Consider the following 20206-nt stretch of genomic DNA (forward strand, 5'->3'; position numbering starts at 1 on the left):
AAGCACACACAGACACACACTGAGCAGCTGTTGTTGAGTTTTTATTGAATGAGTGAAACGTCTACAGAGATGAGGCCTCGCAGGAACAAATCCAGCTGCTTACAGACAAACATCCAGATGTTTTTTCCTCTCTGTACATTCGGTGAGATATGTTCTGAGAAATGAGGCCCGGCAAACCCCCCCCCCCCCCACCAAAAATAAATCAAGAGTCAAATCAAACCCACGCAGGTCCTCATCACACCTGAAGCACACCTGAAACTCCCTCCTCCTCTTTGTGTGAAGGGCTCTTCTGTTCTACTAAAACTGCCGGTCTCAATCAATTTCAATCAAAAATGACGTAAATTATTAATATTGATGATTATGATTATTATTTACATCCAGCTCAGAGACGAGGAGGATCGGTGGTTTCTGACTGCCGTCATGTTAAATGATTCAGCTTTATTCTGCGTCAGCACTCAAGCCATTTATTAACAGATGACTTTATTTATGTACACTTTTTTTAAACTTTTTTTCCTCTGATAAGTTTCACAAATTATAATTTTCAGATTTTCTCTGATTTGTTTTTGGCAGAATTCTCTTTTGAGTTTTTAATTCATTAAAATATTTTCTCAGGCTGTCATTTCCATTTTTCTCAGATATTTTTGACCAATGATTTTAATAGAATTCTTTTATAACAATTTTCCCAAAGAGCTGCGATGGATTTGTAAAGGTGCATTTCACTGAAACGTGCTGGAGCGCCAGTGGAGGCCATGTTAAACTCACTCCTGTAAAACAGGAGCATGACGCGTTCCCGGCTTTTCCAAAATATCGGAACATAACAGATCTGTCTGAAGTTCAACCGGCCGAGGAGGCTCGAGTCATTTTTCCAGAATTAGGAGCTTCAGCTCAGAAACTCAGTTTTAATAAAGCAGAACCTTCAACTCTTTCCCTCCACTGCCTCCACACCTCCACTCTCGCTCCGCCCCCTCCCACCTGGATAGTTAAAGCCTAAGTCTATGTTATAAAAAAAAAAAAAAAAAACCATCACATTGAAAAGAGGGAACAATTAAAATATACATATATTATAAATGTAAATACTCGCTCGGCGGAGCTCAGTCACACTATCATTGGCATAAGAAAGGATGGGGGTGTGTGTGTGTGTGTGTGTGTGTGTGTGTGTGTGTGTGTGTGTGTGTGTGTGTGTGTGTGTGTGTGTGTGTGGGCACGAACACAGCGTTTGAATGAGCGTCACTTCCTCCCCGGACCAAAGAAGAAAAAAGAAGAAAAAGAGGTGTGGCTGATACGAAGGTGTGGCATCGAGTACCAGCTGCCTCCTGATTGGAGGCATCGAGCGGCGCTGAGACTTTTCCTGTTCAGTCTGGATCTACGATATTTAACCGATGATGTAATAAATAAAGCGCGGCAAGTCGCTCGGACTGAACGGCCTCGTCTGCCGCTCGTGACAGAGGGAGGAGGGAGGGGAGGAAAGGAAAGGAGGCAGGGAAGGAGAGAAGGAGGGAGAGGAGGGGGAGGGTCTAGGCCTGAGCGTTGGTGCCGTTCTTGTCCGGGGGTCCGGTGCTCGCCGGCAGGTTGTTGAGGGAGGGCGGGGCCTCGTGCTGCTTGCTGTCGCGACGCGGCGGCATCCTCTCGTTGATGCGGTCCAGCCCTCGCGCCTCCTCGAAGCTCTGGATCTTGTGCTGCGGGTTGAAGCCTTGAATGGCTGCGAGGAAACAGGAAGAGGTTAGACACGAGGAGACGTCAAGCACAGCCGGGTCAGAAGGTCACCGCCAGCGCTGGATGCCGCCGTCCAGCTTTACTTTAAAATGTATTTTCAATGTCTGCACGTAACGCTAATATTTTATGACACATTTCAATGATTTCTCCTAAAAATAAATATCAGGTGAAAAAAATTCATGTTATTGTGTAAAAAAAAACTTTCCAGTTTTAAGAAATATTTTAAAATAATTCTGAGATTTTTCTTTAAAATTTCAGTAAAATACTTCTGTTACTTTTAACAAATTACATTTAATTTATAAAATAAATTGTCAAAAATGTAAAGAAAACATTTAATCAAAATTATTTTCAGCAATATTTTTGTACTTTAAGGATATTTCTAATTAGTAATATATAATTATGGCAATTATGTTAATATTATTTAGATATTTTAGTATTTACTATTTAACATTTTGTCATTTTTATTTCAGCAAATTTTAGTAACAAATTAGTATTTTACTACAGTATTCTATTAGCGTGTAACATCATTAAAAATATTTCACTTTTTATTTTCGAACTTGTGTTTGAACTTTTCCTGTCCTGCTGGCTTGTTTCTGACCCGCTGCACAAACAGTCACTTTTAAAACACACGAAGAGAAGGTGAGGAAACTTACTTGAAACAGGACAAAGACAGCATGAAGACAAAGAAACAGGTGATCAATAATCAGCTCTCACATTAGCTCATAAAAGGTTCAGGTTGAACATTAGACACGAACAGCACAGACATATTTCAGAGTGGGTGAACACAGACAGTCACACAGAGAGTCGGAGGGTCGGTTGCATACCTCGTGCCTCTTCTGCCTCTACGGTGGCTGTGTAAGCGTGAGTAGAAGTGCCATGCCAAAAAACCAATGGAGAGAGAGTGGGAACGTTATATATCAATGCATTCAGTCAGTCACGTTATCAGTCCTGTTAACATGGAGTCAATCATCATACAACCCCACCCACCCCCCACCACCCCACCATCCTGACCACAGAGTCCGAGATTAGAGCACAGCTAACATCTTCATTGGGTTTACGGGGGTCTGTCGGAAACCGCAAAGACAAACCACCCGCGCCTGACTCTACCATCATATCAAAGTGACGATTTTGGCGTCTAAACGTGACGCAGCTCCCAATCGGTCCTGATTCAGTGGTGCAAAGTTCATGCCGCCAACTCCGACCTACCCTGCTCTGAAGTAAGACGCGCTGGTTAGTCTGACCCTGGTGATGATGGTTTTTACCAGGGGGTCAAAAGGTCGAGGTTCAGGCAACTACTTTTACATTTAATATGAATTCACCTCCATAAATACAGATGTTATACAAGTACATATAACCTGGAATATTGCCACAAGCTGCAGCTGATGAAGTGATCTACATGACCAGATCAGGACCAGGAGTGTGGGTGAAGTTTTCAGGCTTTGTAATAATAAGTATAATTAGCCATTAATCCATGAAAATCAGTAAATGCAGTTTGATATGTGCTTGCTCTCCCTGCAGCCGTTCGTCTTTGAAGGCCAGTGTGCTGCAGAGATGTGCACAGGTTGGTCCGTCACAGGAGAATCGAGGCGGTTAGTCTCTCGATGTGAGTGCAGGCATGGGGCGGTTAGTGTTAGCTGGACTCTGGGTTAGTGTTTGGTGGGATGCTCCGCTGCGCTCGCACTCACCGCTCTGCAGAGTCCGCCGACCGCCGGACAAAACACCGAGGGGCAGCGTCCCCGTCGGGGTCAGCCCCTTCAGCTGCAGTACGCTCTCGTTCTCCTCTCTGTCGACACACAAACACAACATCATTAGAGAGTGTCAGCTGATCGTGTCACCGATGAGGCACAGTTGTTAAAAGTTAACTTCAAAAGCCTCCAGACAGGAAGTCTAAATATGACGGCGTGATGTTTTCAGAGACAGCACAGATGGGAGGAGGTCACTGCTGCGCAACAAACCTGAAAGAAGAAACAAGGACTGACCAGGTTCACCAACATTTTACCAGATTAGCTCTCCAGATTATTGTTTATGATATAACCAGAGCTCAAAGCTCCACACAACCTTTCATAGCCTCCTGTGTGTTTCCTGTGTGCCAACACAGCAGAAACTAGGAACAAAGCACGTTTGTAGAGCCCCAGCTTGGGAGCCTTTTTAAGCTCTGCTTAGGTGGAGGTACTCTTTATTAGCATCCACACTGCGATGCAAACACATGCAAACCTCTTTCTCAGTTTTCTGAGGAAAGCTTGTTCCTCTCCACCAGGAGACAAGTCACCTGTTTAGTCTTTTACTGCAGATGACGGGATTTGCAAAAATAACTGAAACATGAAGTGATTTTCATAAAGACATAAAAGCTGAAAGACGTGGCCTGCTGCGATTTTTTTTATTCACCCTTCTAAACTTCATAATAAAGGTGCTGCTCTATCCAGACAACACACGGCTATTTGTTCCTACTCGGCTGATGTCAGTTCTCTAAAGAAGTCAGGGTTGAATTCATCTGTGGCTGAACTAAATGTTTAGTTCTACTAAATTACTCAAACTGTACAACAAACTGATTTGTTCAAACATATTTGTTTAGGTCAAACCCGAGTAACTGAAGCCAAGTCTAAATATCAGGCAAACACACCCTCGTTTGTGTTGGTTAGGTGTGAAAAAAATCCCACCTTATCAGTCAGACTTTGTCCAAACCACACTGACTTTTCGCCTGATTATAGCCAAAGCCAATCAGAATTCAGAACGCTTCTGGTACCAAAGACTGTCCATTTCCTAAGATGTCTAAATATTCATGTGCAGATATCTGTTAAACCTGTTAGTTTAGAAAGCATTAGTGAGCTTCTGTTAGCAGCAGGTCCAATGAAACGCTGCTGAGCTGTTCAGATTCCCGTACACAGGCCAATATACATCTGGTTAACTGGTTTAAACTTGACCTGTTTTTTCAGGCTTTTGTTCTTTGCTCATGTCTGTATCTGTGGTTTTATATCATATCTGATATCCTGGGTGTGGGACCGTTTCATTTGATTTTATTATAGTCCTAATTTTTATTTTATGATTTGCACTTCAGTAAAAAGACACCAAGCTGTAATGAAACAAAGTTCTCGGTTGAAGAAATGAGTGCAAACAGAAGTAGAACTAAACTGCTGATAGAGATCAACTCAGTCATAAAGACGGACTCAAGATAAGGAGCCTGCGATGCTTTCCTGAGCCTTAAAATAACAGCAAGACATTTTCTGAAGAGGAGCAGTCACACTTTAAGGACAAATTATTCTGACACACTTCCACAGAATCAAAGGAGGACAAATGTAAACGACTGAGAAACTCATTAGCCTTAAATCAAAGTGGAGCAAAACTCTCAGTACCGTGCTCCAACAACCTCATTATTCCACATTTTAGAGTGACGATTAAAAAGAAAGAAAGAAAGAAATCGTACAGAAAAAGGACTTAAACCGTCTCCTGCTTCTAAACATGGCCCTGATGTTAAAGAGTCGCATTTTAGTATAAACTTCACCCAAACCTTCAGGAATATCAAACACACCTGAGCACGGAGAAGACGCGAGCCATCTTTCCAATCGCCCGGATCTTGTTCCTGATCACCTCCTTCCTGACAGCCGGAGCGCCACCTGAGGAGCAGAATGGAAAAAGTCTTGAATAGTTTGGTGGCATTTGAAATGAAGAACTCAGATCTATACTGCGGAAGCTTGTCAGGGTCGACGAAACGTTCGTAAGGATATCAAGATGCGAGTCTGATTGTTTTTAGAAATTGAGGCAGAACTGGATTTAACCAAGACATCTGCAGAACACAGTGAGAAAAACCTCAGAGCCAAGCAGCTGGGTCGGAGAATTCAACCGTGTGAACCAGCCTTAAATCAGAAATAAGTAACTTGTGCACAGAAATAACAAATACACAGACTTTAAAAAAGTCACATGCATAGAAAAATACACCGAATGCGCAGACTAGTTATGACCTGATGGGAACTTCTAACTACCACATAATAATTTGAGCAGAGGAAAAGTATATTTTTAAGCAAACAAATTTGTCTAAAATTTCACAAATTCAGTGAACCGTCACACGAGAAAACAGATGATGCACAGACATATTTAAACCCAATGAACCCGAGCACGTCACCCATGCAGCGAGTTTTCAGTAAGTTTAAAGCATTATGACACATTTATAGTTCAAGTTGTTTCTCCCAGTGGTGTCAAACATAAGGCCCAGGGGCCGGAAGCGCCCTAGAAAAGTAGCTGTCTTTGGTAAATGTGATTGAGGGAATACATTTTGGACTTTTAACAGTTAAAAACATTTTCTTTCAATCTCAGTTTGCTGCAGTAAATTTGATCCAGTTTATTTTCCTGAGTTTTTTTATTTAATTCCAGAGCTCATCATTCAAAAATACCCAACAGGCTCCTCTTTTTTTCATCATTCCCCGTCCACACAAGTAAAGACTATTTAAAAATAGTTTCCTCAGTTTCTTGAGCTTCAGGCCGACACTGATCGAGCTGTCGGAGTGGATTCACAGTTCTGCCCATTTCCTGCTCCACGTTTTTATTTCTGAACACTCGTAGAGCAGCTTTGTATGATGCACAATTCAGAATAATGCTTCTGTATCTGATCCTGAGCCTCAGCTCACTCTGAAACAAGCTTTTTTAGCTCATCTTCCTGTAAGGAAACCATGTTCTGATTGTCTGCCCTGGTAAACAAAACTTTGACTCTCTGTGACATCACAAAGATCCAAGACTAGAGGAAGCTATGATAACCTGAGTGTTTAATGCACACGCACATAGCTCGATGTCGTCTTCCTTTCAGAGACCTGCTGAAGTGTTCTGAGCACGAATGATTAATTCAGAGGATGAATGATAATCTGAGCTGACCTGTAACTCTGACGGAATAAAACATTTATTTCTTCCTGAATCAGTAAGACTGTAAACCCCACAGCAGGTATCTCCTTCATCTTCCTCATAACCGTCTCATTGTTAGCAGAGATTATCACAGTAATAATCAGCGAACCACAGAGGAGGCGGGGCTAATAGCGACTGCGCTCTCGCAGTTATGAGCCAAACTCGTTCTAACAGCTGCCGCCACACATCGACTTCCCTCAGGGTTTCACTTCCTCCCTGGGCCCCAACGCATCTGATTCATTTACATTCAGTGTTAAGCACCCGCTGCAGGTCGCCATGGCAACACGCCAGATACTACTGACAATTTTTTTTTTTAAGGCGTCTCTGACTCGCCAGCCTCCACAGTCAGCCTGTCAGCAGCTAATAAAACACCCCAGAGCACCATCTGGCTGGCACACAGCACTTCCAGTGAAGCTGATCTAAACCAGAACATCTCAGCCCTGCTCTCTATGACATCACAGAGATCCAAAAGTAGGGAAAAAAAGGGGTAAACTGGGTGTTCAGAGCAGTGTGCATGCTGAGCTTTGGGCTCGCAGAGATTACTGAACACAGACTGAGCTCATGATTAGATATTTTACCATGAAAGTCCCACTGGAACAGCAGAGACATGGATCAGATCCACTTTACATCAGCTCGACTGTAAGAAAACTAAAGCTTTCAGCACAGAGTCGTGTTTTTATCACCGCCATCAGAGGTCAGTGTCGTGTGTTCAAGGATAGTCTGATATCCTGTCTCACTGCTGCGAGCTGCACTTTATCTAAGAAAACCGCACAGAATTCACTGTGAAGACAGTGAAAATAAAACGTGTGAACCTGCTGCGGGAGGTATGTGCGACACCCTCGTGACCATGTGAACCTAACATGGCAAGAAATGCAAAGGTGCCAAACTGCCGTCCGTGCAGGTCGAGCCTTACTGAGCACGTGTGGAAACTAAATGGGGGTGGCTAAAGGCGTTCTTACCCTCGCCCGTGTCGTCGGCTTCGGATAGGAGCTCGTCATCGGAGCAAATGTTCAGCACGTTCACCAGCATCTCCGTCACTGTTTCAGAGGACACACAGCGGCATGTCTGATTGGTTATCACAGAATGCAAACTTTAGAAAGATCCTCGCTCCTCTTTGACCCTCACCTTTCTCTCCAACGAAGGGCAGAGACCAGGTGAAGACATCCATGAAGTTGGGCAGCCAGTAAGGGTGAGGGGAGCAGTTAAACTGCCGGATGTTCATCACGTTGTTCTCGTATTTCAGCACCGCCGCTGAGGACCACACACACACACACACACACACACACACACACACACACACACTCATTATCTTGACTCCATCAGCCTGCCTCCTGCTGCCATGGTTTCCCTCCTCCTCTGGTCCTCTTACCTTTGTTGTTGTACACATCCAGGTAGTTGGGAGCCGAGAAGATTGTGATTAAAGAAGGAAACCCCGTCGTCTGACTTTTCCTGTACATTCGATACCTGCAGGAGAAAAATGGACGGTGCTTTGAAAACACTGCACTTCCTCTAACGTCCACGAGGGGCAGGCCGCACACACACACACACGGTCATGAAAACACACTTTTGTTTATAAACAGCCGTAATGAACTCACCCAGCGTCCTGAGCTTCATGTGCTCGTATTACAGACAGCAGGTTATTGTTCATCAGAAAGTCACAGACTGCCGGGTAACTGAAACACAAACACAACAAGAAGAAGAGTTTTAAAGAACGGCTTTTACAAGACACACACACACAGATGGAGGTGATCTCACTGAACGTGATGAGCATCAATACCGCCTCCTCCAACCCACCGCAGTTACCATGACAGCTAAGAGGGCTGCTCAAACTCGAGTATGACAAGCGATGCTGAAAGCACTAAAATTAGGATTAATTAAGGTCGGGGCTTTACACGGGGGGGGGGGGGGAATCAGATCCTCACAGAAATGCCAGCTCACTTCAGAAAATCATACCCAACACACACACACACACACACACACACACACACACACACACTCTTCCTGTTCCTGAGTTTTTTTTCTTTAATCCACAATCACTCAACTAAAAGCAAAGCCCAGAAATGAATCCCCTTCATCACTTGACTGAAGTTCAAGAAGATGATTCATTCAGCAAACCACACATTAAAGAAGATGGAGGCGCCTTCATGAAGCTCAGTCTGCATGGGTCAGGTGTTCAGGTGATGTCACACAATCATCACTTAAACCTGAGTTTAAGCCTGAGCCTGAGGCCACCAGCATCATGCAGCCCGAGGCTTACAGTTGAGGAACATTTCAATTTATTTTTGTATAACACCAAATCACAACAGCAGCTACCTCAGGGAGCTTAATAAAGACCCCACAGTTATCACATGACACCCTTTGAGTAAACGCTTGGCGACATTGGAGAGAAAAAAAACTCCCATTTAACAGGATGAAACCTCCAGCAGAGGTCACCGATGCTTCGCGTCAGGAAGTGCAAGAAAACATTCCGTCTTAAAAACTGCAGGGAGCTATCGGTTTACTTTAATAAAGGATACACTTCCTGTATCAGTGATTGATAGGAGCAGACTTTTATTGAGCAACGTTTCAAAAAAAACAAAACAAAAAAAACCCCAGACCTTTTTTCTGACCCTAAAAATAGAGACGGGAAGTAAACATCTGATGCTGCTGCCTCTGTTCTTGAATTATTTCACGTTAAAATCGATGCAGTGTCACATTTTTCTCTCACTGTATATGTGGCCTCCACCCTAAGTAAGGCCGTCTTTACTTCCTGTAGTGGTGTGGGTCTGTGTGGATCCTCCCAGTCAGTCGTGTCCAGTGATGGGTCTGAGACGCCGTCTGAAGCGACCCAGATGCTCGCTCAGGTTTGTGTGTGCTGACTCGGTAATAAAGGCCAGACGGCCACAAACATGCTCGCTGTAATGAGATCTGTAAATGTCGAGCTACTGAAACAAACTAATGGTGGATAAAAGAGGCTTAGGAGCAGCTTTTGTCGCCCTGTGACTTCCGAGCAGTGTCAACGCTGCAGATTCAGCTTAACTATTAAGACAGAGCAGGGAATGCTAATATTTATTTTCAGTATCTGTGTGACAGCGGATTTAACGGCACTCACTTATCCACAGATAAGCCATTGTTTGTAAAAGCTTTAATCAGCTCGGATTAACAGAGCGCTCTGCTTTTTGGTGCTCGGGCGGCAGCGGCGTGGCTTGTACCTGTAGAAATAAGAGCATCCTCTGACACTGTTGTGGCAGAAGTGTTCCTGGGTCTTCTCTGAGCCGTAGTCCTCGCCTGGGTCTGACCACAGCAGGTCGCACATTGGCCCGAATGCCGGAGGCTCCTTAAACCGGTCCAGCTGGAAAAAACAGGAAAATTTCAGATAATTCAAACTCTAAAAGAGTTTGTGTCTGTGAAGGTTCTCAGTCATCCAGGTCATCGTAGTCAAAGGAGCTTGCAAAGAAAAAGCGTCTGGACTTCTTTAAGTTGCTTGAAGACGTTTCACCTCTCATCCGAGAAGCTTCTTCAGTTCTAAGGTCAAATGGTGGGGAGTCCGAGATTGAAACCTAGTGGGAGTTTCCCCCCACAGAGGGACAAAAGGACCCCCTGATGATCCTCTAATCGCCTGAGCCAAGGTGTGAAACTGGGTGTGGGTCCCAATCAGCCAGGGTTTCGGGTGAGCTCATTGTGAAACCTCTCTAAAAGAGAATGTGTTTATAAACCACCGCCAAGAAGAGTAAATCGTTTCCAGCTCTGATTCTTCGCCTGCCGGCTCTTCTAATATCTTGGATGCATTCTCAATCATCCAGGTAAGTAAATCCCAAGAGGCTGATTCTGTTTATCTGGACGTAGCGTTTTCAGTGGGAGAAATGTTTTGTCACTCATCACTCATTAAGGATCAAGGAACTGACCTCACAGCCCCTTTGTTCCTTCAGTGGGCTGGTTTCAGTCATTATGCAAATGTACTGTTTATAAGATTGTGGAAACCTGCAGTCAGCTGAGACTGAAGAAGTCACTTGGATGAGTGACGAAAGCTTCTCCCACTAAAAACGCCACGTCCAGATGAACAGAATCAGCCTTTTGGGACAAGAGCCAAACTCTCTCTCAATAACTCTCTCACTCTTCCTAAGGCCCTCCTCCCTAAAAGCACACTTTCTTCTGATTGGCTGACCCCAGTAAGCCAGCCATGGGCCAGCACATGTCGTAAACAGAGAAGTCAGTGAAGTTAGATTCAGGCTTGTGGTTTATAAACATTTACAAACATTTACGTTATTATTAGAAACCGATGAAAAATGCAAAACTTCAAACTATCAGTGACGTGCCTACTGAAGACTCAGGCTGTCAGCCCTTCGTGATGTAACACGTCTCACCTTTCGTATGTCATCCAGGCAGGTGATCTCAGGGCTCAGACCTCCGTGCACACACAGGAACTGCTGGTTGAGGAGGGCGGCCAGAGGCAGGCAGTCAAACGCCTCCATGCAGGCATCGTATACACGCTCAGAGTACTTTATCTTACCTGGAAACGCACACACACCAAGGTCAGCTGCAGTCAGATAAGCGGTCTCTGATGCTGGTGTGTGAGGACAAACACTTACACTCCTGCTTGAAGGTGAAGTACTCTGTGAGATGTCGGCACTCGTGGTTGCCTCTGAGGAGGAAGAGGGTGTTGGGATGGTTGACCTTCAGGGCCCACAGGTACAGTACACACTGCAGTAACACACACACAGGGATAATCGTGAGAAACACCATCACCTGACTGCACGTGAACAGTTCTCTAAGACTGATGGAGTTAACCGCTCCTGGGTCCAAATTCTCCTTCAGTTAAACAGTCCAGCTGTTGTTGTGAGTGATGTGAGCTTTTAAGGTGGGGAGAGGCAACACCGTCATGGTGAAAATAAAGCGCAAACAAAAGGTTTACGCTGAATGTGACATAATAATCAGGATGATAACGTTGGATTATCATTCCCGGTTCACCGCCATGACTGAAGGCGGAGGCCGGCGGAGGAGGAGGTCTGCAGGCTGTGAGATGACTAACAGCAGCCCGACGCTGTGAGATGATCCGCCGCTGTTTACTGACTCTGACAGATTCATTAATTATGGGGGATTAGTCGATGCCATTATTGATCGCTACAGGCCGGGGCCGACAGTCCTCGAGCAGAAACTCTCGGTGCAGAGGGAATACGAGTATCATGGAGAAACCTTCATCTCCATCAGGGAAAGAGCTGCTGAAGCACTGACATGCAGTAAACCGGCAGCTGACGGACGTCATCCTCAACCTCCAAACAAACCCACGGATCCTTTCAGCTGCCACTCACTCCTCCTGTGTTTTTGTGCACCACCTGTTTCAATTTAATGTTTTTTCTGCTCTGAAGGCGTCGAGCTGTTCAACTGAGCCGAGCGCAGAGGAAGACGAGAAGAATAACCAGTGTTGGAGTCGGGCTGCGTGCACGCTGTCATTCCTACATGCAATTATGTAACTTCATGGCGCTGGTAAAGCCACGGCTTGTGTCAGACATGGGTGACTTTACGCTCGTGTTCCCTTTGTTAGTAAAAGAGCAGCGGCACGCTTCACCATTCAGCCTTTGAAAGATGAGACTGGAGAGAACAGCAGGAAAACAGCAAGACAAAATAAAACTACACAACCTCAAAGAGAGGAGACGACCTCAAACTGGTTAAATTAATTTTAAAAATTGAGGAATTATCCTCAAGAATTTCTGGTTTGTGGCTAAAAAGTGAAGATTTTTAGCAGTAAATGAGATTCCTCTTAGTTTATGGATAATCTGCAAAACTGTCTTTTCTCCAGAGAGCAAACAGTTTGTGCATCAGTCTGCAAACATGTTTATTTGTGCCACAATGTTTTAACACGGGGGCCGACTCACTGCTGCCTGTGCTGGACGTCACAGGGACTGAAGCATGTGGTGCTGCCATGATCACGTGGTATGACTAAACACTCAGATTTGAGCTGCAGTTAAAACTTCTGAGAGACTTTTTCTGCCCAATTAAATGTCTGAAAAGGTCAAAAAACACAAAAGACATTAGAGCAATCAGCTGATTCAGCCGTGACTCAGAGTCGGGACACGCAGCACGCCGTTCGGTCTGCGGCTGTTGAGTCGTCTGGAAAACGAGTCTTTATGAAGACAAATGACCTCTAAACTAACAGAGTTCAGTCAAGCATCTGCTGCTGCAAACTGAGTGTGACTTTGAAACAGGACGATGACACATGGCGTCTCTGAGGTCCAGACAGCTGAGGAGGAGGAGGAGCAGCTCCAGGATGTCCACTAATCCCAAACAAGGAAGCACGACGGCAGCCATACAAATGTCAGCAGCTCCATGCCAGAAGACGCCCGGTGCTCCCTCTGATGGGGCGCAGCTGGAGTTTGAGTTTGTGTGTTTGTGTAAGTGTGTGTGTCTAGCAGGGTGTGTTTGTGTGGAAGAGTGGGTGTGGCAGTCAGGGCGGCAAGGGGGGCAAACAGTGTGCCTTTTATTACCCATGACTATTTAAAGATGCCCTGCAGAGCCGTGCGGGCCGAGTCTCCAAATGTCACGCCAGGATTTCTGTACCAACACATCCTGACAACTCCAACACAATAAACAAGACGACTCCGAGCTCTGCACACACTCCCACATTCTGATTCTGATTCTGACAACACCCAGGAAGGCTGAAGTCGCACAGCAAACCTGGACGGGTATAAGTACGCAGGAGCTAGTGAATAAATGAGAGAAAGCCCCAACTGCCAACTAATACCCACAAAACAACCCAAAAAAGATTCAAGACAAGCACAAAAGAAAGACCGAAAACAAGAGCAAAAAAAAGAAGAAAAAACAACCCGAAGACATACAAAGTGACCCAAAAAACAAAAAAATAATGAAAAAGAGACACAAAACAAGAGCACAAAAAGTATAAAAAGGCAACAAATGACATTTCTTTCCTGTGCCGAGGAAGCTACAGACACGCACCTCGATGCTGAAGTAGCCTCGGTCTACGTAGTCCCCGAGGAACAGGTAACGGGTGGTGCTGGGGGACCCACCCACCTCGAAGAGCTTCATCAGGTCGAAGAACTGACCGTGGACATCTCCGCACACTGCACATACAAACACAACAAGCTCAGCGTTACTACAGCCGCTTTCAGACACAGGCTGAGCTGAGAGGAGGATGATTATGAGCTGTCGCTCATGCAAAGCTGTAACATTAGCGTTAGCAGACCGTGTTCTTTCATCATTAACAAAGAGGAAAACATGCTGGTGATAAATTCTCAGCTGACATCTTTAAATGTCTCTGCACGTCGCTGACATACCGAGTGGGTGGGGTCAAGGCGAGGCTTTACCTGTGATGGGGGCTTCCACCTCAAGCATGCATTTCTCCTGCCGGAGGATGGCGGCACCCTCGTTGATGATCCGCAGGGCTGTCTCCTCCTCCAGCCGACCCTCCTTTACCAGATGGGCCTTGAGCACCTCCAAACTGGGCCTCCCGTCCACGTACAGCTCTTTGACCGTCAGGCGGTCTCCAGGAGGATACGGCACGGCTGCAGAGAGATGAAAGAGAGAAGGGACACGGTTACACTGTGACCTCATACAGAACACACAAAACATTCACCCTTTAGTTTAAAAGGGGCTCCATGCTGTTGTTCAGGGACAGAATTGATACTTTTTAATGATGATATTTAATGATATTGAACAGGAACTCGTATTCCTGTCCTGCTGACAGGTGATCGCTTGCTGTAATCTTTAATAAAGGTTGGTCCGCTGTTCGGGTGTTTTCTGGCTGTTTTTGTGCTGTAACATTCCCACGCTCAGATAACGCCTCGTTAGGAATGCTCTTATCATCAGCGAGGTCACGACGTGCCTTTGCAGCACACCTGAGATCACCCGGGTACCCGCGGCTTTGTTTGCAAAGAGCAGGCCCACTGACTTCAAATCCAAGCTTATCCAGGTCACACCTCAGAGCCAACCACGCAGGCCCACAGGCAGATCAGCGTCGGTGAGGTGTCCGCGGCATGTCGGGGCTCGTCCTGAACACAAAGCAGCAGAGTGTGGAGGCACGGCCCAGCCCTGCAGGAAATACCAAGCAGCTTATTTCAAGAAAACCCGTCGCTGCTCACAGAGTCCAGCAGGCAGGGACGAGCTTCTACACCCACGGTTACTAACGTTCCTTAAAGGTGTTTGGACCAACGCTGTAAAACCGCTGCTGTAACAACTGTTACTGAGCAGCTGAGCCCGAGCAGATGCACTGCAGCAGGAATCAGAATCACAGTTACAGAATATATAAAATATATAAAAGCAGGAGGAGAAGGACACATGACATGACTGTCTGCTCTCACCTGCACGGTCCAGGTCATGTGATACACTTATAACCTGGAATCACCTGTGTCTGTCTACATGAACTCAGTGACGGTGCGGTCAGAGAGGCAGGTCAGTGTGCGCTGTGATTGGTCACAAACATGTATTTTGTGTTTTTAATCACCTTTCCCCGCCACACCGGCTCCGACCGCCCAGTTCACCTGCTGTGAGGTCAGAGGCTGTTTGGTCACCTGACTGCTGCGGTGACATAAACACGGTGATGCGAGCTTTGCACCGAGAGGAAGTTCTAAGAAGACTGGAGCAATCACGCAGACACTGAATATTCCTGAACACTCGCTCCTGGCACGGCGCTCTAGTTCAGCACGCAGCTCTGAAACCAAACCAGGCCGCACGTGTTCAGCCAATCACGTCGCAGCTCCTCGTGAACTGGTTCATCGAAGTAAAAGCAGCTGCGAGTCCCCACCAGACAAATTTATCTGCCCGACAACTCGGAAGTGAGAGTGGAGTGTGTGAAGAGAGAGAGAGAAAAACAAAACCACGATTGTGAAAAGGAGGTGTTGCCGACCGCTGCAGGAAGCTGTATTCAAATAACCATCAGCAGGAGGGACACAGGAAGAGTGAAACTGCTCAGATGCTTAGTAAACTCAGCCGCCGCCGCCCCGCACTTTGTTTGCTGTTGAAGCCACGCGGCTGCCTGCCAGTCAAACATAAGCAAAGCAGCGAGCCGGCCCGGCACAGATGGCCGCTTGTTTCTGTCTGTGCAGCCAGCGAGCAAACACCAGCAGGATACACAGAATCAGACCTGAGTGCAAAGAAACTTTACTTAAACAAGCAACAGCAACGACAGAACCCACGGACTGAAGCCCACATGCCAAACATGGAAGACCCCCCTTCCCTTATTTATTTATTTATTTTGGGGGGGGGGGGGTCAGTGCTGTCTATGGACTGGTCTGAGGCCAAACCATCACAGCTAAGGCTTCAGTCTGAGCCTCACATTAACGCCGCCATGCAAACATCTGCACAGACGAGAATGAGAACTCGTTAGATAAGAAGCTCATTTTCATCTTGTTTGAATATATATGAACTCACAGCTTCCTGCAGCCGACGCAGCCATCGATAACGAGCAACGTTAACGTGACCGACAGAGAAAAGGAACTGCTCAGGAACAAACCCCACACAGCCGAATAACCCAAATTGACTCATCCACACAAGTTAGAGCAGGTCGGGCTGCCAGCTTCACATTACTGTTAATAACCTGCAGTTGTGTGTGTGTTACTTTCAGTCTTGCCTCGAGTTCATACTTGAACACCTCTGCACGACTTCACGCATCTACCACAAACCGAGGTCAAACGCTAGCGCCTGTTCGCTTCAGCGTCACACCTGAGGAGCAGCTCTGTCATCACCTGAGCTCCAATCACACCATAAATACCTAAATACCTGTCTAACTTCATGTGACCCTTAAAGTGCTGCAGATGTGCACCTTTTTGGCTGCACAACGCCCGAACGTACAGGGTGAGGGTTGGCGTGTACCCCTGAGCGGGACAGGCCCCAGACGGCACTCCGTGCTCGGGCCCACCCCAAAAAGTCTTAACACCTTAACCACCTTAACAGATCAGCATTTTCCTTCCTTTTGATGTTGGATGGAATAACCATAAGATTATAGGCTTTGGAGACCGTGCTGACCCGATTCTCTGTGGGTGGAGTGGACGGGGTCCAGGGTGGAGCTCTATCACAGAGGCCAGGACAGCAGAGCAATCCTGCTGCATCCTCCAGCCCGGCTCCATCAATCATGAATGAGGACAGAATCATTACACATGCCGAGCGAGGCAGACGGCCCGACTGATTCGATTACCATCGGTAACTAAACCAAAAGGCCAGAACACACATGCACGCGCACACACACAGGGTTCAACAGGAAGCTGCAGATTGGGCTGCTGTGATGAACTACAGCCATCAGCAGCAAGCTGCTCAGCCTGAAGTAATTACATAATTCAATTGAGCTGATTCAGGGCTGCAAACAACACGTGGAAACATCCCAAAGAAAATTCCCAGAATCCAAGTAGGAGCTGTTCTCTGTGACCATTCCCAACCCAAACAGCAACCAGGTTGTCATCAGAGAAAACCAACAGTGAGACTGAATGCTCAGGGCAGCTTATCAGAAGGATAAGGTTCTGGACTTTCAAAAACGAACTGATAAACTCTTAGAGTGGATCTGGAAATCCATCCAGATATTCCTGGAAGAGTTGTTGTGTTGGTGCTCACAGATAAACAATCAAAGGTGATTCTGAGCAGGTAAATCCAATCAGAGTCGGCCGTATCGGCTTCCTGAGCGGCGGCACCGGCATTAAGGAGGTCTGTGTAATGACCAGTGGCCCTCCTAAGCTTCTCAAACCCGGTGAGCATATCAAACATGACCCCACCTGCTGCTTCACCCAACACCACAACGACTCAGAGAGAAAGCCGTTTTATTCTCCAGCAACCACCAAACTGGGCTCCAGCGATGGCCCATCTGTGCAGTGCTCCTGATCAATCAGCATACATTAGCCGGCCTAACAGTCGAGTCTAAAACACGCTAAAAACGCTCAAATTCATTGATGCTTGGAGCAGCAGGAAGTTATTTTAGGATTCAGTGATTCAACAGGAACCAGAGTTCACAACCCAACGCCGCCCGTTTGGAGACACAACTCCTAATAGCTTCATTACTTCCTGTTTCATCATGAAGAAATGATAACGACATTGAACTTAATAATTTTATTCATCTACTGTGTAATAAGCAGGTCTTATAAAACAGTAGATGTTGGTGAGGAGCAGTGTCTCTCAGACTCATGAGCCTTCTGCAGATGAAAAGTTCTGTTTAAATCTAACCGGATAATTTCATTGATGGCTAAAGTGGGCAATAACAACTTTTTAAGGTGCCATCAAAAACTCCAAAAATAGAACAAAAGCAGAAGTAAAGAAAGACACTATCCACCACCATTTTAATATTATTAATATTGTTTCCTGATTGATAACAATAATAACCATGTGGTTATACACTGTGAAATCGCCACAATCATAGCATAACATAACTAAATAATTTGTGAAATTAAATGGCAGAACATTTCAAACATAAACTAAAACACTAATGATACAATAAAAAACTAAAATATAAATGAAAAAAAAAAATCCAAAATAAAGATGAACTGAATTATAAAACGTAAAAAATAAAATAAAAATATTTTCATTAAATTATAATAAATTAAATTCAATTGATAGGTCTTTAAATGTGGGGTGTGTGTGCAGGGGTTCGGAGAGCCTGTGATGCTGAGCAGGAGGTTGCCTCCGGGCTCGGATGGGCTCGTCTCGGGGGTGTTTGTTCTGCAGAGCGGTGAAGCACCAGCTGCTGCCTCTCTGAGAGCTCTGAACACCGCAGAGAAAAACCGCAGCAGCAGAACGTGGCTCAGTCCTCCACACAAACCTCAATTTCAAACTCATTTTCCATAAACACACACAGCGGGGCAGATTCGGGGGCGGGGGGTTGACGAGGCCAGTTTATTCACCCCTGAACCATTACGAGGCCAGCTGCCTGCCGCAGACGGGGCGGTGTATACCCGCGGACAGGATCCAGGTATCCGCGGCGTCGTGCGGACTTTCCGCGTGAACCTAAGCATCGAGCGTGGCTTGACGGCGGGCTGTCACACCGCACACCTACATCTGGAGCTCAGGGCTGCTAAGCTAAAAGGCTAAGTTGTTAGCTGCCGCGGCATCGATTAGCGGGCTGATTGATTGGCCGGACTGCCTGTTTCCCCCTGCCTGATGGAAGAGGCGTTAAAGCGGGCAGCTCGGGGAGAAGTCACCGCTAACTGCAGCTCTGACATCCAGCTGCTCACATTTAGCGAAGCCATTAGCCCCGACACCCGTCAACTTCCTGCCCCAGGAACGCGCTCTAAAGCCGGACAATCACGTACCTTTTACGGGCCGCTCCGTGGTGGAGAGTTTGCTCTGGTCTTTGGCCGACATGCTCCCTCCCTGCGGGCTGCGGGCCGGAAAACAGGAGAAATTCCGAACTAAACTGGACCGATTCTTCCTGACGAGCTAGCAGGCTAGCTGGAGCGAGCTAACCGCGCTAGCTGGTGGTGGGGCTGGGAGCGGCGGCGGCAGCGCGTCCCTCCGCGTACAGGGCAAGCGAACCGAGTCGAGCTGGAGTCAGACCTGACCAGGGTAGGGAAGAGGGAGCGAGGGCGTCCGTTTCACCGACAAACCGGAGCCTCTCCGCTCTGCCCTACTCCTCTCTGCGGTGCGGTGATGCCGACCCGCGGTCCAGGCAGGAAGCGGCCCGGGCAGCAGCGCCGATCTCTGGCTTCAGCAGCACCGAGCGGCGCGGCGGATCATGTCTCGGCTTTATCCCGTTATTCTCGGACAAGGTGCATCTGTTCCAGGCCGCTGCGCTTCAGTTTTTTCCTGTCGTGATCCGATGTGTCGCCCAGACCCTCTGTCGGATTACAATAATCCGCCGCAAGCGGATTTCCTACAACATGGCTCAGCGCGGGCGGGGGGTTGTGGGTAATGTAGTATTAAAGCGGTATGAATGCGCCTCCTTCAGAGCCCACTCAGCGCGTGCACCGCACTGTCAATGGAAAATAACTGCATAAATAAAAACTCTGCTGTCTACGGTGTGAATAGATAAATAAAATAAAAATACACAATGTACGGAAAATAATAATAATCTCTAATAAAAGTACGAATAAAAAATTAGATACATTAATAAAAAAAATACACCCTACAGAAAAATTTAAGAAATATAAATAAATAATAAACACACTATGGAAAATAAAAAAGTTTGAGTCAAAAATAATATTAAATAAACACTGTCTGTGGGGCAAAACAAATTAAAATGCAATGTCTTTGGGATAAAATTAAAAATAAACAAATGAAAAAAGGGGGAAAATTCATTAAAATAAGCGTAATATAAAATAAGGAGCCCGAGCCGAAAAGTTTCTCTGACACTGTCTTAGAAAAATGTTTAATTACATACACTGTTTACGAAGAAAAATATTATCCTTAAAAAGCACAGTTTCATTGTGACAAAAGTAATATTAGTCTTTAACAAACAGTGAACTCTAAAGAATGGTTTCTTGGTGTTTATTCTAAACTTCGTTCTCAAAGTTTAAAGTTTTCATTCTCATTTCAATAAAATAAAGCGAAAAACAAGGAAGTGTCTGATTTAAACGCACTCACAGTAATACTTAAAAGTGCTGCGCATTACATGCTGTTACACGCTGAATATGATAGCACACTCAGCAGATCTGAAATACGTCACAAAGAGCCACGTGTGCTTCACTGTCACCTGTTGTTG

General features: G+C 46.0%; 1 protein-coding gene across 4 annotated transcripts; it reads right to left on the minus strand.

Annotated features, from left to right (window-relative positions):
• Positions 1-25: 25 nt before the first annotated feature.
• ppp3ccb (protein phosphatase 3, catalytic subunit, gamma isozyme, b) lies at positions 26-19403 on the minus strand. Of its 4 annotated transcripts, none has more exons than XM_040026821.1 (14): positions 18819-19403; positions 13899-14096; positions 13531-13655; positions 11169-11280; positions 10944-11089; positions 9792-9931; positions 8196-8273; positions 7970-8064; positions 7726-7851; positions 7560-7637; positions 5240-5324; positions 3399-3496; positions 2538-2564; positions 26-1690 (listed from the first exon to the last, which is right to left on the minus strand). In XM_040026821.1, the coding sequence occupies exons 1-14, from the start codon at positions 18868-18870 to the stop codon at positions 1515-1517; spliced, it is 1536 nt and encodes a 511-aa protein (XP_039882755.1). In that variant the 5' UTR covers positions 18871-19403; the 3' UTR covers positions 26-1514. The 4 variants fall into 4 exon arrangements, with proteins under 4 accessions (XP_039882755.1, XP_039882754.1, XP_039882756.1 ...); XM_040026820.1 differs by having other exon boundaries at positions 26-1699; XM_040026822.1 differs by lacking the exon at positions 18819-19403 and adding an exon at positions 15961-17803 and having other exon boundaries at positions 26-1699.
• Between the last annotated feature and the right edge of the window lie 803 nt (positions 19404-20206).

The sequence above is a fragment of the Simochromis diagramma genome, unplaced genomic scaffold (genome assembly GCF_900408965.1).
Source record: "Simochromis diagramma unplaced genomic scaffold, fSimDia1.1 OVJJ01000293.1, whole genome shotgun sequence".
NCBI lineage: Eukaryota > Metazoa > Chordata > Actinopteri > Cichliformes > Cichlidae > Simochromis > Simochromis diagramma.